The sequence below is a fragment of the Manacus candei genome, unplaced genomic scaffold (genome assembly GCF_025592945.1).
Source record: "Manacus candei isolate 608988 ecotype Guabito, Panama unplaced genomic scaffold, ASM2559294v1 h1tg000028l, whole genome shotgun sequence".
NCBI classification, from domain to species: domain Eukaryota; kingdom Metazoa; phylum Chordata; class Aves; order Passeriformes; family Pipridae; genus Manacus; species Manacus candei.
The window spans coordinates 43,555,446-43,575,221 of record NW_026138076.1 but is presented as its reverse complement, the minus strand read 5'-3'; the positions used below and the strand labels follow the sequence as shown (position 1 = coordinate 43,575,221).

At 42.3% G+C, this 19,776-nt stretch overlaps 1 protein-coding gene across 4 annotated transcripts in view; it reads left to right on the top strand.

Annotated features, from left to right (window-relative positions):
• Nucleotides 1-19,776, top strand: part of SMAD1 (SMAD family member 1) — a 48,083-nt gene that overhangs the window by 15,930 nt on the left and 12,377 nt on the right. For 3 of the 4 annotated variants that reach the window (XM_051790961.1, XM_051790964.1, XM_051790962.1), the window contains exon 2: nt 6,181-6,803. In XM_051790961.1, the coding sequence (XP_051646921.1) occupies nt 6,404-6,803 (400 nt within the window). In that variant the 5' untranslated portion in view covers nt 6,181-6,403. Of the gene's footprint in view, nt 1-2,619; nt 3,294-6,180; nt 6,804-19,776 lie in introns of those variants that run through there. The other variant, XM_051790963.1, reaches the window with a different exon arrangement.

Here is a 19,776-nt window from a genome sequence, read left to right as displayed (position 1 = left end):
TACCATTTCTCATCCCTGGTGAAAAAGGCAGGATTTGAGGAGCTGGTGATCACTTAAGAGGCTTGTTGGTGTTGGTTCTTGTAAACAAGGTGGAGCTGTATTTTAATGAAGGTGTAGACAAAACTCATGCAAGATGTGGTGTTCAAATTTGTTCTCAGGAGTATGGTTTTCAATATGTCAAAACAGTTGCAAAGGCAACTGGGAAGAAATGTTCCTAACCAGGAAAAGGGCAAATTTAATTGTTGATGCATGTGTGTCAAAACTGGGAAAGCAACTTTGCTGTGTGCTTTTCTCACAATTATATATTTCCTCAGAAAGTTTTTATGCCATTTTAATTGTGCTGTAACGCAGGATTTGGTTTCTAATGTGTACGGAAAACGGGTATTTTTTCTGGAGAAGCAACAGTGAAGTTACCGTAAAGTCTTACAGATCTGATAACTTCAAGTCCAGAAAACCTTCAAGAATTTGCAATTGTTTTACTCTTGTAATGGTGATAATTGAGACTTCAAGGGCAGGGATCAGGGCCTTGTCTGCCCAGAGCTGAGTGGGGAGGTGAGAGGAAGAAACTCTGTGGTTCAGTGTCATAACTGGCCGAACACTGTGTTCTTGGTTTGAACTGTGGTGAGCACTGGGAAGGAGCTGGCAGATACTGATGGTATGAGGTTATTCCTTCATGCTCTGGACTAAAAAAGCAGTAGGGGTTTTGTTTTTTTGGGTCACTGTTGCCCTCCTCCCCTCCATTGGTAAACTCTACATTGCCCCTGCGGTTTCATTTTGAGCGAGCGGTGCATCTGCTTTTTGTTTCACACTCAGAACTCATGGATTTCATTTGACTTACCCAATAAGTCAGAACTTGTTCAAGTCCTTCTTCTTAAAGCAAATGTCACAGCCCCACTGAGAACAGATTATTTCTTACGAGAAACTGCTGGGGCTACTGTTGCAGTCACTGCAGTCCCTGCTCTTTGTGGGACACTCTTACCCTCCCACCACCCCCTGAACTAAAAAAGGGTGCAGGTAGGTATCTGACAGGATTTTCTCTGTGGGCTGCACAATGATATGTAGGAGGTTTTCTTGGAAGGGCAATCCCTCAGCCAAATAGCATGAGTGGTGGACAGACTGGGTGTTTTGGGCTGTCTCTCGGGATCCAAGACACAGGTTACTTGGCAGAACAGGCGGGAGGTATCCTCCCTGCTCTTGCTGGGCCCAAGTAAGGGAGTCTAATGCAGTGTCAGGAAAAAAGCTGCCTACTCTGTTAGGTATAATGAAGTATTTTCAACACCCAGTGTGCTCCTCTTTCCTCAAATAATATGTTATATATCAGAAATTAACACAGGATTGCATATTTTTTCTGGAATTCTTTCTACCGTGCCGAGAAGGCATATAAAAGAGTTAATTTTTTTTTTCTTTTTCTCCCTGTGCTTTGCTGAACTACAAGGAAAGCCAATTCAGGTTCTGTATAAACTCTCTAATGAGCTCTACAGCACTCTTAAATGAAACTTGTTTTCTTTTTACATGTGTATTGTAATGTCACTGAGGTTTCTACCAGGTTTCAGTGCATTTTTCCAAGCTGAGCAAGATCTGATCCCTGCCATAAGGAGGTGCAAAGAAAGAACTTGTTGATTAAAAACAGGGTAATTCAGCAGAAGACTTTGGACTTCTTGTTTTACAAGTCACATTACTTGAGAAAAGAAATCGAAACTTTTTGCTGCTTGCTCCAAGAATAGGGAGCTAGAGGAAGTTAATGCACAATATGTTGTTACACATTCTAGCATTACAACTGCTTAGACTGCATGCTTTTTAGTAATACAAGGAAATAGTTCTTGCAGGAATAAAGTGATAGCTCCCTGGCTTCTCTGCCAAAATCTGTTGTTTTTTTTCTTCCACCTAAAGTTCTGAATATTGTACTGAATACATGAGTTGCCGAAAATATGTGTCTTTCAGAGCAGGTAAATTACTAAATATTTTTAAAGAAGCAGATTAAAATCCCTCTGCTTTTTATTTCTTTATATTGTTACTAAGTAATAGACACTGAGAGGAGGTATGTTGACTAAAATAAGATAAATTGAATTTTTAAAATGTAGTCATAGACTAGATGTTTTTCTCTATTAACAATTATGTAGATTCTCTTCACTGTGGTTCCTGCCCCTTTTTATGTCTAACTGTATTAAGCATATATTAGGAATATTTAATAGGATCCTTTTTGCCTGCATCACTGAGCCTGTAATACAAATAATGAAATTAGTAGAAGAGTTAGAGCCACTTGTTTGCCTGAAACTTGGGCTAGAAGTTGTTTTGCTCCCCCCCCACCCCTCTGGGAGAAGATCATCTAATTGTCCTAACCTTTTCTCCACCCACTAAAAACAGTCATTTATGCAAAGTGGGACAGTTTCCTATGGGATCTTCTGTGGGAATTCGAAAACAGTCTCACTGAATATTTTACTGTCTGCTTAATGTTGATGACCGAGTTTTGAGGGCTAGAAAAATAGAATTTCAGTCTTAAGCATTTTGCCTAAATGTGTTTGTTTAAGTATAAAGTAGGCTAAACATGTGTATATATGTATATATATATATATATATATATATATATATATATATAAAATGTTCACTTATTTTTTATAGGTTTCTCATAAGCTTTGTGCAGGTCTGTAAGTTAGTCCAAAGATGACACAAATCTTTAAACACTGCACAGCAGTGAAGGAAGACAAATAAAGCAGCACTGGGATTTAAAAGAAATTTGTTGATTCCAACTCATCCATCAGCAGACAGAACACATAATAAAAAGTGCATGGGTTTTGATGTGTAAAGTGTGACTGATAAGTGGGTAACAACTCAATTTCCTCTAAACTGATTCCGGGCTGCCTTTTGGAGAGTGTCCTGTCATTTGGCTTAAGTTTCTGTTTTGTCCCTACCTTGTGAATAAACACACCCTTCAAGGGCTGGTGGTCACTCAGCTATTGGAAATACTAACTCCCGCTTTCCCAGAACGTGCACGTGTATTTGGGGAAGAAGGACGCAGACTGTGTCATCTGCTGACTCGTGGTTTAATCTTTATTTTGCACTTCCAGCTGATAAGACCACTTTGTGCAGAAGTAATACAGGAAATGATGCAGTGCAGAAACCAAGTGTGGCAGAAAGGGAAACGGAATGTACTGGCAAGGGCTCAGCCCTGCGGACGGGCTCTCTGCTTCTTGGAAACGAAAATCTCCACATACATTGCTTTCTCTATTTTTTTTTTCTTCTTTTTTAGCTTACTACCGGTGTTGGAGCTTAGTGTGACTAGTGTACAACAGCCTGTGAGTTTTCTCCCCCTTTCCTTATCTCGTGCCTTGTTCAGGGCTTGGAGCGTGCTCAGGCTTTGTTGGGGCAGGCGGGACTTGAGCAGGAGTCTCTGGGCTGGAGGCTGGTGGCCGGCTGGCTCCTGATGAGCTCTGTTGCTTCCAAGCATACCCTGCGAGCTAATGCTGCTCCTCCTGCTCCCAGCAGTTGTTGCCACAGAGGTGCCAGCTGTTGAGATAATACCTGTGATGGTGATGGTGAAGTGTGTTTTGGAGCGCCTGATCGTGGGACGTGTGTGTGTTGCAGGATTTGATCCAAAGACTTTGGAAAAATCTTTGGCCTGACTTCTTGGGGCTGCATCTAAATGTCGTCTTAGTCTTTGCAGAGCTCGTTTTAGGGTTGTGTTTTCAGGCACTGATATAAACATACAGTCTTTTTCACAGCTTGGTGAAAATGGGTCAGGCCTAGGTAGAACCACATCTGCAAACATTATCAATGTTGAAATAAGTTTGGGTCAAAATTTAAATTTTGTACTTTCTTCTTTACTAGGCCTTTAACTCAAGCCTTTTGAATCTTTTTTTAAGATTTTCATTTGGATGGAGGTGAAGTAGAAAGCTTTACTTGGTGATATACTACAGGAACTTGTAACTTTTGTGTGTGGAACTTGTATCTTTTGTTTGAAAAATAGTGAAAAATTATATTTAGAATATTGATTAAGATACAGAGTATATATGAGTTGAGAATAACTCAGTTACTTACAAACATATTTAAAGCACATACACTGAAGTTCTGGTAATTCAGTTCTTAGATTAGCACAGCCCTTTAATAGAGTACTTTACAGTGTATGTAAGAATAAAGTATACCTGGAGTACAGTCAATGACAGTAATGGAGTTTCAGCTTATTTAACAGTATGGCTCATGCTTAGGTAACAAAACAAATTCTTAAATTTGCTGCAGGCTCATGCAAATCTTCCATTGCATTGACATTGTTATTTCAAGTACAATTCTTAGCATAAAAAATGGGAAGTACCAGTATGAAGTGCAGGTAGACATAGCCTGTGTCTCAGTCCATAATCATTATTCACATAAATGTAGTTTATGTATTGAGCCCAATAAAACTGAATCTCTGCAATTAGATAACTGTTTTAATGACAAATTAATTTGAACCAAGTAGATGGTTTTCAGCTTAAAGTGCTTCAAATATAGTGGTATACTATGAAACCATTACAATGCATGACAGTCAAGAGAGTAAGTGTGCCATAGCATTTGCAATTTTAAGTTCTGCAATAATTTCTTAGTGTAACTATGAAATCCTGTCTGAGGTGGGTGTGCTGACACTTTCTATTCTCTGTGTGTATAGGTTGCTGCTTGGTTGGGGTTTTTTCTGTCATTCTGATGGCAATGAAAACATTCATATCCTTTTCCCCTTCCCCCTTCCTCTGCAACCTGTGGGTATCCAGTCCAGGATATGTTTCCTGTCTTGTCTATCTATTTGAAAATGAGTGCTGTAGTGCTCTTTGTCTCATTTTCCCCTCCCTGCCACTGCTGGGTCTCTTCTGCTTGCCCTGGCAGAGCCTTTTGCCTGCTTCCAGTGTGGGCAAGTACAAAACTTGCTGCTCACAGCAGGGACTTCTTCCTGTGTGGAATTCCTCCCCCTCTTCACCATCACTTCAGTCCCATTCCACGTCTCCCAGCTCAAGGACCACTGTGCTGTCTAAAATCCTCTTATCAGGACTTCTCGTCCTTCCCACTCCTTCGCGTCCTTCCCACTCCTTCTCGTGTCCTTGAGAACATCAGGCAGACATTGCAACAGGAAGGGTCAGGATGTAATTGGTGAAGTTCATGATAGCATTCCCTCACAGTCTGCTTGTGAGCTGTCAGGGCTGTTTGGTGGGGTGGGGACATCCAGGTTTTTTCCTCATGTGAGATGAGGGCAAGGATCTTTCTAGTTTCATTCTTTCTTTTTTTTTTTTTTTCTTTGTTCCCCAAAGTAAGTCAGAGGTGAAACTGCACTGTTTTTGTTTCAGATCCTGCTATGCTCAAGTCTAGTGCAGTGATTTTTGAACTGCATGACTGGTAGTTTGGAGAGAGCTGGGTAGCACATTGCTCTTGGGGCATATTGCTTCCATCTGCTCTCTAAAATAAATAATAAAAAAAGCACTAGTGATCTTGCACTGGTTCCTTGGGATGTTTCGCTGGTTAAGGTTGCAACAGCTGACAGGCAGAGGGGAGTACCCTTCCCACTTAACAGGGAAAAATGAAATTGAGGGACTGTTTTAGGCTAGATTTAATGTGGACGACATTTTTCATATAGGATTCTTGCCCTTTTATAGAGTGTGTGTGGGAATACAGTCATGTCTTCTTGTGTTCTGGCTTTTTCTATGGAGCTTCTCACAGTACTAGCTGATGCCCTGCTTGGGCACCAAGAGAAGTATTGTTTGGAGCTGGCAAACACACTTGCTGTCCCCCTTGCTATGTGGCACAAAAATCACTGAGGCCACAGAGCAAACTGGATGAGGGAGCTGAGCTGATGGGGACTTGTCTCACCCTGCACCTTCACCCTTTACCCTCTCCTCTTACTAAACCTCCCCCTCAACCTCTTTTGGTTTTGTTTATAATGCGTCATTATTTTCCAGGGTCATCACATCATTTATTCGGGGCTGTTTTGGAGAGAGGGATATACAGGGTTCAGCAGCAGACCCTGCTGCTTGAGTCTTCATCAGATGTGCCTCAAATCCAGCTCTGGAGGCTGTCAACACTTTGTTGCTGGTTGTTTTGGTGTTGGTTGGTTTTTGGTCACACCACTCTTGTGGGTTGGGTTGAGTTGGGGGATGTTTTTAACAGCTGTATGATAACTTAAAAGGTAAAATCCTTTTGTTCTCTCCCTCTGATGTTCTCCTGCAGGTTGTTGACCAGAAGAATTTAGAAGAATGAGAAGGTCACGTCCATCAAGGGGGAATGTCAGCACTGCCTTCCTGGGACTGGAGGATTGAAAAGGAGAAAGGACCGGAATTATTTGATACAGGCTGTTTTTGACTACTGAACAGTCTGCTGTACCCTGGTGGTGGTGGAAGAACAGGACAGTCTCTCCTGCTTGGTTCTGTGGCATCAACACAGTGGGGTCACCATGAATGTGACAAGTTTATTCTCCTTCACCAGCCCAGCAGTGAAGAGGCTGTTGGGATGGAAGCAAGGGGACGAAGAAGAAAAATGGGCAGAGAAAGCTGTTGACGCCTTAGTGAAAAAACTGAAGAAGAAGAAAGGTGCTATGGAGGAGCTGGAAAAAGCGTTAAGCTGTCCTGGTCAGCCCAGCAACTGTGTGACAATTCCTCGTTCCTTGGACGGCAGGCTCCAGGTGTCGCACCGGAAGGGGCTCCCGCACGTCATTTACTGCAGAGTGTGGCGCTGGCCGGACCTGCAGAGCCACCACGAACTGAAACCACTGGAATGCTGCGAGTTTCCCTTCGGCTCAAAACAGAAGGAGGTTTGCATCAATCCCTACCACTACAAGCGGGTAGAGAGTCCTGGTAGGTTCTTCCTTGTTTGTGCCTTTACACCTTATCTGAACAATGCGAAGTGTGGCAATTAATCATGTGACTCATCAGCTTGAATAAGCAAAAGTGGCTGTTTGCACATGTCAGATTCTTCCTCTGCACTTTATCTGGATGAAAGCATTAATGAACAGTTCTCCCTTTCACGTGGTGAATGCCTCACTTGTGTAAATGTTTTATCACTGTACAGAGGTATAGTCTTAGTATATACCTGGTATCATCTGGGTGCCCACTATCCCTCAATTAATTTGTTGTTTACTGGACTGTGCAGATCAATGAATTCATATGAAACATTGCAAGGTAACCAAAAAGGATTAATTGCAGTCTGTGCACAAAAACCGTTCTGCCATTATAGCAGCAGCAGTACTGGTAGTATTTCCAAATTATTATTTCGCTTTATCGCTTTTGTTTCTTCATCCCCCAGAAAATAATACTGCATTTAGAATCTCCCGCAATTGTTGCCTTTTGGAAAGACTTTGAATTTAGACAGCAGAATATAACCCCTTCAGTTTAAAGCTTTGATAGCCCTGTTTAATTTTATGTGAAATTTTCCTATCAGCTGTTCTGCAAGCGCAGTTTGCTTACCTGCTACCCTCTGCCTCGCTTCTTTTGTTTTTAAGGTGCAATCCATTCTCTCTACCTCCTCCTCAAAGGCCAAACCTCTTTTTGATACTTCTGTGCTTAATTTTACTTAGTGCAAGTTTATTATCAGGGAATACTTCCAGGGGCTAAGATGAGCTGTGCTTGGATGTATCGTCACTAGTCTCCAAGTCTCCCGCTGTTCGTGAGGGTGTAGAGCTGTAGAAAAGCACTGCAGGCATGGGTGGACTTTCATGGTTTAAAAGTGGGAAGTCCATCACTGTTAGGCATTTCATAAACTGTGAAGCTTTGTGTAGAGTGGCCAGGACACACAGAACTGTGGTGGAAATAAGGTCATTGCAAAATTGTTTTTCTGTGAATGGAAATGGCATTTGTCTTGGATCTACAGTGCACAGTGCATATCTTGATGCTAAATATTTCCCTTTGGTGTGTTAGTTTTAACTTGGAAATCATGTGAATGGCAGGGATAATACCCATAATGTATGTATTTATGCAGCAAAAACTTGAACAAAGGTACTCAGTACTGGAAAAACAGTTCCCTTAAAAATTTGAAATTGAGGAAAATTCTTAACAATTTGATTTTAAGTAGAAGTGGAATAGTAAAACAGTCATGTGTCCTTTTACTGCTAGCTGTCTGCATATGTCTGCATTAGTTGCTTACATTCAGTATTCCAAAACACTGAAAATTAGGATTTCTGAAAGACATCTACTTCTGTCAGACTGAGCAACAACTGGGCTCTTACTGTAATGCTAAATTGCACGTTCTAACTAATTTTGGTTTAATATTGAAAACAATTACTGAGTTTGAGAACATTCTCATTTGGACCATTTATACTATATTAAAAAACGAGTATTTTTAAATATCCTGTCGCTTCAAAGAATCACAAAATCACAGAATTTATTAGATTGGAAAAGACCTCTGAGATCATCGAGTCCGACCTATGACTGAACCACCACCATGTCAACTAGGCCACTAAGTGCCACATCCAGTCTTTTCTTAAAGACCCTCACAGACAGTGACTCCACCACCTCCCTGGGCAGCCCATTCCAATGCTTAACCTTTATTGGGGAAGAAATTCCTCCTAATGTGCAACCTAAACCTCCCCTAGTGCAGCTTCAGATTATGTTCACATTCATATGTCCACTTCAATGAGTTATGCAAGAGAAAAATAGAACTTTCAAAAGGTGTCTGACTAAAATATACATTTTAGCTGAGTGCTACCAAGTAGTTTAAGGGGTTGGAAAGCTGGGGTTGGGGTGTTTAAGTTATCTTATGAGTGTTTTGTATTTGGGAAAGTGAGCAAAAGGTTACGAACTGTAAACCCAAATTCTGGATTGCTCTTCAGTTGTGTTTGGATGAGATAAAAATCTCTTTGCTCATGTAACTGGGAAAAAAAAATCTGAAACAGTGGCTTAATCAAGTTGGAGACAGTAGAAACAAAATGCTTCTCTTTTTGTCCAGAGAGTACTCTTCTTCAGGAAAAACCAGCTATTCTTGGTCAATAGCCTAACAGGGAACTGGGCAGTTTTCTTGCAAGCATTAGGGCTGTAGTCAGTTTGACAGAGCTGACAGAAATATTCAGTCCTTCACAAGCTCAAAGTGCTGCTCTAACTATTTAAAATATTGTGGAGGTATCTGCTGACCAGGAGTGAGTGTTCCCTTGTGCCTGGGTGCCCCGTTACACCGGGCTCTGGAGGTGCAGTGTAATATATGTGCTGAAGTTACATGTTGAACCTGTAACACCTTGCCAAAGTGCCACAGTGGAGGTGAAGCCCACTGTGGTTTTACTGAGGTCTCTGGCTGGGTGTGTAATGTAGGAGAGTTTTGTATTTAGTCAGCCACAGATCTGCCATTGTTATGAGGGATATTGCATGGAGATGAATGGGAAAACATGGCTTTTGGAAACAGGTGGTAGCTGAACTCCCATTTGGCTTGGAGAGCTATGCTTCGTAACTTCTGACTTCTTTTTTCCTGTCCCTTCCTTGTTCTTGCTGTTCTCCAAGCGCGGTCTTTATCTTCGTTTCCTGACAGTCACTCCCAGATTCTGCTAACCGTTTTTCCCCGTTTTTGCCAGGACATTAAAACACCATTATTGCTGCGTAAGTGCTTGTGCTTTGAGATTAATGGGTGGTGGGAATTCATGCATGAGTCACCATTTACAACAGTCTGTGGACTGTGGACAGATACCAAGGTTTGTGTTTCCAAGGCTATCGTTGCAGAAGGGTTAGAAATGTACTTTCTCTCCACAAAGCGAAATCAGAAGCTCAGATTGTGTGCGATACGTGTTTTGTGTGCAAGGTACATCATGAAATTGTGTCTGTAAGTGACAGCGTGGTCTGTATTTAACTATTCTGTGCAGAACCAGTTACTGGTGAGCTGATATGTATGATCCATACACAGGATGGCATCTATACTTTCACTCTTCTGCTGATTGTCATGTGATTTGTTTCTGTGTTGTGAGTTTTGAGGTGCGGATTAGTGGTAAATCCTCAACTACATAAAGTCAGGTAATGGTCTTTGTTGGGAAATCAGTACTATGAATGTGTCTCAGTTTTCACAGTGCCAGAGGCATGCCTGGATTTTCTGCCTTGATTCCTTATTGCATCCTCAATGTTTAGCTTGAGAAGATAAGCTTGGAAAACATGAAAATTGGCACGCTGTGGTGTGTCTGCTAGCTACAAAGCTACACTTGAATCCAAATGAGGTTTTTCTGTTGGCCAGGCTAGATAGGAGCTGGTTGTAAACAGTGAGAGAAGGGAGAAAACTATCAGCAGTCTCAAACAGGGAATCTCCCAGTGTCCCTGAGCATTGGCTGTGCTGCTGTCCTCACACACAGAGAACGTGGCACCTGGCAGGCACGTGGCTGTGACATGATGGGACCACACTCATGGCTAACTTGTCCAGGAGGCTCTGCACAGGCACGGGTGCCTGTCTGATCCTGCAGAGAGTTGATCAGGAAAACTAAACAGACAGAAAACTACTCTTTGGCATGGCTAACTTGGCAAGCTCACTGCCCTCAGCTCACTCTCTGTGGAGTCAGGTGGGGGCACAGCATCATGGGGGCACAAGCTGGAGGTGAGGAAGGGTGGCCTTCCTGTGACACTGTGACACTTGTTCAGCCTGGAATCAGCGAGCTGCCCCTCAGGAGATGGAGACTCTGTGGTGAGATTTGTGGAGCGCTCCTGCTCACTGTGTTGTGCCAGCACAGCTGTTTCCATGGCCTTGTGCTGAACTGGATCACAGTCACTTTTTCCCTCCCCTGCTGTGTTATCTTTCAGGCTGATCAGAGCAGCACAGGGGCTTGCCTCCTGCCTGCGGGAACATCTGTACCAACACAGCCCTGAGGAGGACATCTGGGAAGGAGTGGAGGTGGAGGGAAAGTAGAGACTCTTTTCGCTGGGATTAGGAATGCAACCTTGTCCTCGAGTGCCAGGAAGAAATATCTCTTCATGTGTTACAGTAGCTCACTGCTGTTCCCTACGCCCCTTGTGTGCAGAATTATTTCTGGATCAGGGTGGTTAATGGCTTGTCAGATTTCTCCCTTGGCAAGGCAAAGCAGAGCTTTTAATTAAGGAGGGCAAGGTCTGAATTCGATGCCTTTTAAAAACTGGCATGCTTAGCTGAACTGGTGTGCTTGCTTGGCTGAATCTGCCTTTTCTCCTCAGTTTTAGTTTTGGGTTTAGAGATACCTGTTGGGACTGTCCTTAATTATGATCAAGACTTGAGAAATAATTAGGTGTACAGCATACATAGAGGCTGTGAGGAAAAACCAGACACGATGTTTCTCATCTCCCTGAAAAGGCCATGAATGACCTCTCAGGTTTTGCAGGAGAATCTGTGAACTGACATTTGGAAGTCCTTCCTGAGACACTTCCTTCCCTTCTTTTATCCTTAGGTTTCTGTGGAGACACAGCCTCTGTTCTTGCCTCTGTCCTCAGTTATGTCTGTGGGATCAGATGAAAGATGTCATCCAGAATCCGGGGGGGACAAATTTCTATTTTTAAGCCTGGATTCTGTTTGTTCTAACTGCAAAACAAAAGGAACGGCATAGGGAACAGGGAGGATGAAAAGGTGCTTAAACTGACACTGCTATTAAAAATAATAATAATAAATCACACCTCTGATGTGGCTATAGGGGAGGAGGTTCAGTTCTTTTGCCTTGGCTAAAAGGAAAGAAGGAAAATGGAGAAACTGAATATTTAATTTTCTTAAACAGTGAACACCAGCTCCCCTCTGTTCCATGTGATGCAGAATTGTGTTTGCCTCTACTAAGCGTCCTTGCCCATCAGCCTGCTAGTTTTTGAATTTATAATATGTTACAGAGGAGGCAAAAGAGGAATTAACTTCTCTTTTATGTTTAATGTGTGGAAATGGTTAAAGGTGCAGAGTGTTTCTCTAAATGGTTACCCCCACCCCACATGTTGTCTCCTGAGATGTCCAGAGGCTGCTGATACCTCTTGGAGGCTTGGGAGAAACTTGTTCTTTATTGATCTGGATGAGCTTAAACCTGCCTTGGGAAATGCAGTGGTTACCTTTTCGATAGTCATTTGTGGAGGTGCTTACAGATGCCCTGCTGTGCTTGAAGCCTGAAGTGCTGGGGGTATTAAAACTGGTCAGTCCAGAAGCAGATGATCTGTCATATTCTGTCTGGGTTGACCAGCCCCTTAGTGCAGACACTTGGAGGCAGAAAACAACTACAGTGGTCCATTTTTTTTTCTTTTGCAATAAGGTGTAGATAAAAAAGACTGGATAACTTTCCTCAGTTAAGCTTCTTTCTTCAGAGAGCTGGCTGCAGACTGCTCTACATCAAGGGGCTTTATGAAACTGGTGGTGCCATTGTTCCTCCCAAACCAGGGGGCAAGCAGTGGTTGCTTTTTTGTGATGAAGACAAATAACAGTTGAATTTTCAATTCCACCTCAAGATTGCGATGTTCCTCTCCATTATAACCATTAATTCAAAGTGTATGTCTGCTTCAGCAAGCTTGTTTTTTGGCCAGAAACATTTTACCTATGTGTACAGCTGTTTTTTGCCACAAGAGCAGGCCAGATCCCCAGGCTCTGAGGAGAGTGGTAGGTGTGTTATGCTGTTTTTGCTCTTGGTGTGGACTCCCTGCCTATGACTTTAACCTGATTATTTTCATATTTGTCTTTGATCTCCTCTGCTCTTTGCTCTTAAGTGTTTCTCTGTAAGGCAGCACACCTACTGCAGGCACCAGGGGTGCAGAAAGAAATTTGAAATGGTGGAAATCCTGGATGAGGCAGATTTAAACTCATGTGGTCCTTGAATATTCCCCTGTACAGCACTGCAGTTCTGGTCCTCAGTGAAAGAGCAGTAAAGCATGCTTAATGGAGCTTTCTAATACCATTTGAAGTCACATAGGTGTTTAATTGTGTGTGTTGGTCTGGTCATTATTGTGAGCACTCACTCTCTAGGTGTACTTTACTGAAAAATGAAACGGGTCATTTAGTCATCCCCATCTCATCCCCCTAGGATCATGACACATAAAAATAATATTCCCAAACGGTGCCTAGATGGGGGAAATTCAGAAGAGGATCTTTAAAAACCCACCATGGTGTGCTCCCACTGCACTTCAGCCCTGAAGTCACCTGTTGGATCACTGATGCTGCTTTCGGCAAGCGGCAGGGTTCAAACACAGCTCCTGGGACTGTCAATTTTCAGGTGCTGCAGGTCTGTCCTGAGCAAGTTTGGAGCCAGCAGAGAAAATCTGGGAGTGAGTGGCAAATCCCTTTGGGACTATGAGCTTGCCTGGCTGGGCATTTTGGGGTCCTGGGCTTGCTCAGTGGCTCCCACTCCCCAGTACCTGGGCAAAGGGAGGAGACAGTGTGAGAGCCTCCGTGCTGTTTCCAGTCAGGTGGAAGAGCTGTGATGGCCCAGGAGCAGCTGCTGGCATGGCTCCCACGGCACCAGGCCTGTTAGAGGATAATGTTGGCAGTGCCAGGCATCCTGAAGAAAAGGGAAGAGGGACAGATGAAAGGGAAGCTGCTCCAGGGGTGTAAGGGAGGGCAAAACCAGTGCATCCCTTCAGGGTTAATATGTAGAACTGAGTTAGAAAAATCCTTGTTCCTGTGTGATTCCCATAGCAGGATTTCTGCACCTCTGTGGGCTGGGGGTGAGGGAGCAGAGTGTGATTGCTGAGAGGTTTTGCTCTTGGGTGTGACTTTAAAAATAGCATTGCTACAACAGGTGGGCACAATTATAGGATGGTTTCCCGAAATAGCAAAAGCAACTGTCCGTTTGCTTGGCAAGCGGTATAAAACTTCCTTCATTTTGGCTTTGCAGAATTCAGTTCTAAAATTCCCCACCCGAGCTGACCTGGGGGAGAGGAATTGAAATAGGGAGGTGAAAGGAGAGAATGGTCCAACACCAGGGCTTTCCTTGTCTAACCTCACCACGTGTCAGAAAAATAAGCAACAATAAAGGGATAAAACTTGTCAAGAAAGATATGTTTTTGTCCCTTTTTTGTGTGTGTTTTCTTTCTTTAAAATTAACCAGACACAGATGTTTCTTCTGACTTGAAAGACCAGACTCCCAAGTTTTAACCTCCTCAGTAGGATGGTGACTGTGGCTTTCGTACAGGTAATTTGAACTCTGGTCTGTGTAAATGTCTGAGTTAATATACACTATCACTGTGACTTCCTCCTGTATCAGGACTGCTTCTCCACCAAATCTGCTTACAGGGACTCCTTCACTAATGTGCATACAGTTAGTACTAAATTCTGAACCTGACCTTGACAAATGTCAGTTTAATCAAAACGTTAGCTTATCAGAGCATCCGCAAATAAAATCTAATGTTAGCTGAATATTGTAATGCAGGAAATGTACTAATATTGCTTGCCAAATGCATTTAGACCAGATGTCTGATGTAAAAGTAATGTCAGTAAAGTAACAACTGTTTTGCCTTTTTTTTTAAATACAGTCTTCAGTTGTAACTATGTAAAAGGACAGATCAGGCTGTGGGGTCTCCTGAAACTGCAAAATAAAATTAGGAGTTGAGAAAACAAGACAGCTCTCGGCTTTCTCCTGGAATAGAAACTTTGGCATATTTGTCCACCTGTCACCCAAACACAGGTCGCTGAATAGCTATTATTGAGCCTATTCACGTGCAATTACTATAACAGAGGTTTGGAGCAAAAGTCTGAAAGACTGGAATTTCTCCTTTTGAGAAAACAACAAAGCAAAGCTGTGATACCACAGCCAAGGTGTTATTGGAACAGTATAAAGTAGTTTGATCCTCAGAGATTGCTTTTGACACAATTCTTACTAATTTTTTATTTTTTAGCCAAGAATAAACTCTATCCTAAATGTAGTCTCTGTATATGAGAACTTGTCATCTGGTCAAAGAATAACCAGTTTTGCCAGGTTTTGTTTTAGGCAACATGAGAAAACGCAATGACATTAAAACTTTTTTTTTTGCATGGTGTTTTACTGTTTACAAGCAAGATCTTGGCAAGCCCTTGCAGTCAGCATGCTTCAGTGACTCTCTAGTGCTGCAGACAGCAAGCAAAACTAAGCACATTCAGCTGAGCATATGCTGGTACCTGCTCTGTTCCCACCGTGGGACTGGAGAGCTCATCAGGATGCCACAGCCAGCTTCAGCTGCTGTGACCTCAAAGGCAGGAAATGAAGCTAGGAGTCTTCAGGAGGGTTGAAATTTGTTAGTTTAACACAGCTGCTGGCTTTTGTTGTTTGGTTTTGGGGGTTTTTTCCCCTTCTCCTAATTCTTTATTTTTTCTTACAACTGTGTCTTTGCAGGATTTGCTCTCTAGAGCATGGAGTACACACCCCTCTGACCATGTTTTTATACCCATTTCCACATAGCATGAGCTAGTGTGTAAGGATTTCCCTCCTTCCCAACTTGCAGTTTTAGTTTTCTAGCAAATCATACATGGCTTTGCATAAATTCCTGTGAAAATGCAGCTTTATGATGCTTGGAAATCTAAGTGCATTGTCTGATGGTAGTGCTGTCAGGTCTTCATTAGCACCAAGGGCCCTGTTGTGGGACAAACCCTTTTACAGAATATATGTCAAGCAAGTCATCATGATTTTTAAGAGCAAAAAGTGCTGCAGCAGTTGCTTATATTTTTCCCTTTTTTTTTTTTTAATTTTATAAATAAAATTTTTACAGAAGTAGAATCTACTTTGGCAAGAAAAGATGATTGAGGTCTGCTTTCTTATATGGGGCCCCTTATATTTTATTGTTTGGTCTTTCAATTTCTATACATGGAAAGAGAGATCTTCACATAACATGCGAAGGGGGTGGAAAAAATGAGCCCTTGAGGGAAGCTAGCTGTCACCTGGGCTTGTGTAAAACAATCAAAACCCATATGGATAGAAAATATGCTACTCTGAAAGTACAGCAGGTCCTTTGGATTGGTTTGAGGTTTTTTCATAGAGAAACTTCTAAAAAAAGAAGTTATATTCATAAACTGGAGACTTTCTCTGTTTGCTAAAATCATTATCTCTGGAATGTGAAAACAGAACAACAAAAAAAGAAAACTAAGGAAATCTTGACTTTTAGGACAGCACACCTGTTAGTTTTCTGAAGAAGAGCAGGGTGACATGCTGGAGATAAAAAGAGTAGAGATCAGTAGCTTTCTTCAAAGGCCACTATTACATTTTCATAAAAGAATTTCTTCCTTGGTGTGGTTAGTCAGAACACTTATCTGAACAGCCAGGTTGTCCTAGGTCTATCTTCTATATTTTTGGCATTTTTGGCTCTTAGATGAAATAGCCCTGTGGGTGAAATTGCCCTGTAGCTCTAATTTCTTTAACACAGCTCTGCTTGTTTGGTGCAGGCATACTTGGTAATATTTGCATGCCAAAAACAAGCTACCCAATTCCCAGGCTGTCTTGACAGACACAGACAGACACAGATCTCAGCTACAGTTCCACAAACATACCCATCCTGGCTTCCACGTGGTTTATCTTCCTCTTTTTTACTAGTAATAGTACTGCTTGTCATCATGTATTAACTCTCAAATCCAAGTCCACATTGACAGAGAAGGTTGGAAGCAAAATTTAGCCACAGTGTAGCACATAAAACCTTTTAATCCGGTGTTTGAAGAATTACAGAAATCAAGCTGTCGGATGACTTGTGGTTCTACTCCATTAATTTTAATGAGGTTGAGTTTGCAAATCTGTTGCAGCAGCTTTTTAAGACAACAGTGTATTCAATAATATGTTTCCTTTAAATGTATGCATCCCTACTGATGATAATTAAAAAAAAAATTAATTTCTTTTTATTATATCTGTGTTCCCTTCCGCTGAAGAGGGTAAAGAGGAAGGGAGACCTTGTGTCTGCAAATGGTTAGAGGCACATCCTGCAGAGATCTGCACAGCAAAAGATGTGCACTGCTTCACTATTTTATAGCAACAGGTGTGCTGGCTTAGCACTGAGTAACTCTCTCATGCTTTCTCCCCTTCAATTATACCTCTTCCTGGAGCTGGCAGCTGCAGCAGAGATCAGCCTCCTCCCTTGCTGTTCTGAGCCTCAGTAATTTGTTATTCCATATGGCTGAGGTCTGCAACCTGACCAGAAGCTCAGTGCCTTGCACAGGGGCGAGGGGAGCAAGAGGGGTGTGCATCCCCCTTTATGGTTTGAACTCCTGGCTGCCTTCCATACTCGGGAAGGGCCCAGCCCCTGCTCATGTCTTCACTCCTGAGTGAACAGCGCTCAAATTAACTCCTTTGTGACTCCAGTAGGAGTAGCTTCCCCGCCAAAAAGCCTGGGAGCTGCAGAGAGATCAGGGTATGGCAGTGAGTGACTGCCTTGGAGTTGGACTAACAGGAGCACTGCAGTCTCTGTCCCAGCTGATGTGGCCTTTCAGGGCTTTTTCCTCCTTGTTTAAAGTTGTGTGTGTGCAGGGAGGATGTGAATTAGGGGCAGCACTCAAAGTAAATTCTGCAATGATATTTTTGAGCCTATTTGTGCTGTATCAATACCAGTTGTATTCTTTTCCCCCCTTCCTCTTTTCTGTTTGTGTTTTGAAGAAGTTGGCATTTAATCACTGGAGGCTGAAGTAGTTGGACAAAAAGCATAGGTCGGCAAGGAGGAGACTTGGGAAGAGGAGACTTGTTTTTATTTCAAGTCCTTCTAAACTTCTCCAGCGGTTCTGCCCAACAGGAGAAAACATGTATATATACCTTGGGAAAATCTGGCACTGCATTAATTTAATTACAGAAAACATACAGAAAATATCCTGTTCTCCTGCTATTTTAAAATGCTGTAAATCATGTGGCTTCCTCTGATGTCATGTGTGTCATTGTTTAATATGAGGTAGAGGATGGGAAAGGTAGGTGATGTACTTTCTGTACAAATTAACTTCAGAAAAGGTAATGGTTTGACCTTCATCCATAGGAAAGGAAGAGATAGGAAAGCTGTGTTTTTAATGCTTGGAAAAGTAAGGAGGAATCATAAAGACAGGAAAAGGAAAATACATTTTAACACATGATCTCATTGTTGCTTTTTTCACTGGCTAATTTATTAGCCCAGCAAATGTTGACTATGATGATTAAATAGTGCTTGACCTAGCTGCAAAAAGACTGCTAGGTTTAACAGAAAAAGTGTAATTCTGAGAGACCCTAATGTTCAGAGAGCTTGGCTTTGACATGTTGTGAATCAGGGGATTTGTGATGTCCACCTGAATGTTGGGTAACTTTTTTTTTTAATGGCCTTTTCCAGTGGCATATGAGAATAGTTGTGTTGGAGGCAAGAAAGGGTCTGCTCAGCTGAGGGAGATGCAGCTTGTCCTGTTGGAATCTCAGTGAAATTGTTCTTAGAAATGGAGACATCAGATTAAGTCTTTGAAACCTCCTTCTGACTCTAACGGGCAGCCTTAATTGCAGTAGGGAGGGTTGGGGTTTTTTTAAGTGTATGTTCAATAAAGGTTTCTGGGACCTGACTTCTCATGCATTAATGCCACTAGCAGGCAAAAATGGTGGCTTGATTTCTCTCTTAGGCATATGCAGAAAGAAAGAGCAAGGGAAACCCCCTCCTTTTTTTTTTAATTAATCTGTGATTTTGGGAATAGAGAGTGAGTTTTCTGTGTGGTATACATTTGTATCAATTTTAAACATGGATCTAGACCTCAGACCTGGCTTATGTGTAGAGCAGTATCCTGATGTTCTTGGACTTCAGGACACTTAAGTAAATAGCTAAATGCTTCTGTAATAGCAAAGTGCTGGAAGAGTAAAGATGCCCCAGTGTCCTGGAAGAACCTGTTTCTCTTGTCAAGAAAATGTTGGGATTTGTTTTGTGTTTTGGTTTTTTTTTTAGTTGGTAATTTAGTTTGCAATTCAGCCTTTTAATGAAGCAGTTGTCTCCAAAACATCTTAATCTGAGTGATAGTTATGTCTGTATAGGCTTGTTGTGTATAACTGCTCCTGTTCTTCTTCTGCATGCCCAGGTGTTGGGGCCATGGCAGGAGTCTCGGGGAGAGAGGATGGTAGCTTTGGCTTGCTTTTCCTGGTTTTTGTTGGGTTTTTTGGCACCCTCCCTTGAAGGCAGGCTATCCAGGGGGGATTTCTTCCAGTCCTGCTCAGCCAAGGAGTTGGGAAACAGAGTTGCCAAAGAGCGAAGATATGAAGAGAAATAGCTTTTTTATTTCTCTTCCAGTACTTTGTGCATGGATCTCCCTCTCCCAGCCCTTGCCTCTCCTCTTCTCCCTGTCACCCAGAAATCTCTAGCTTTTAATCCTCCGGTTAGCTTGGACTTTGCTGTGAGGCATTCAAGGATAGAAGCTGAGGCACTGGAAAAAGAGTTGATTCTTTTATCTTAGTGTATCTGGTATCATGTTCATATTCCCAGTTTAAAAGAGACCTTTGTTTCTCTGCTGATGAGAAGGCTTCTGAAGTGTGGTGAGACTAGTAGCTTCTGATGTTTCTCTGATCCCACAGTAGCATACAGTTGCAGCTCAATTGCTGCTCAGTTGGTTCTTCTGAACTACCTAGTTTTGTTTAAATTGCGCACTTTGTAAACTGACTTGAAGAGTTAATAACCCTTTTAATAGTGACTTGTAAGAACATAGTCCAGGTTAAAAATAAAATTACAGCTGTTGGGACCAGACCGAGTTCAAGGCCTGTTAGTATTGTCTTGAGAAAAAAAATACCTGTTCTTATTAACAAGGGTTTGAGTTATGGGCCATTATGTGATCAGCGGGATCGTGTCAGCCCTGTAACGCGCTCACTTCCCAGCACTTCTTCGTGTGAGTAAAACTGGAACACGGAACTGTGGTTTGTTCTTGGCTCTTCTTCGCTGGCCCTCTGTGCAGACAAGCTCCCATCTGGCAGCCCAGGTATCCAGCACGATCGCTGTGAATCTGAGCTAT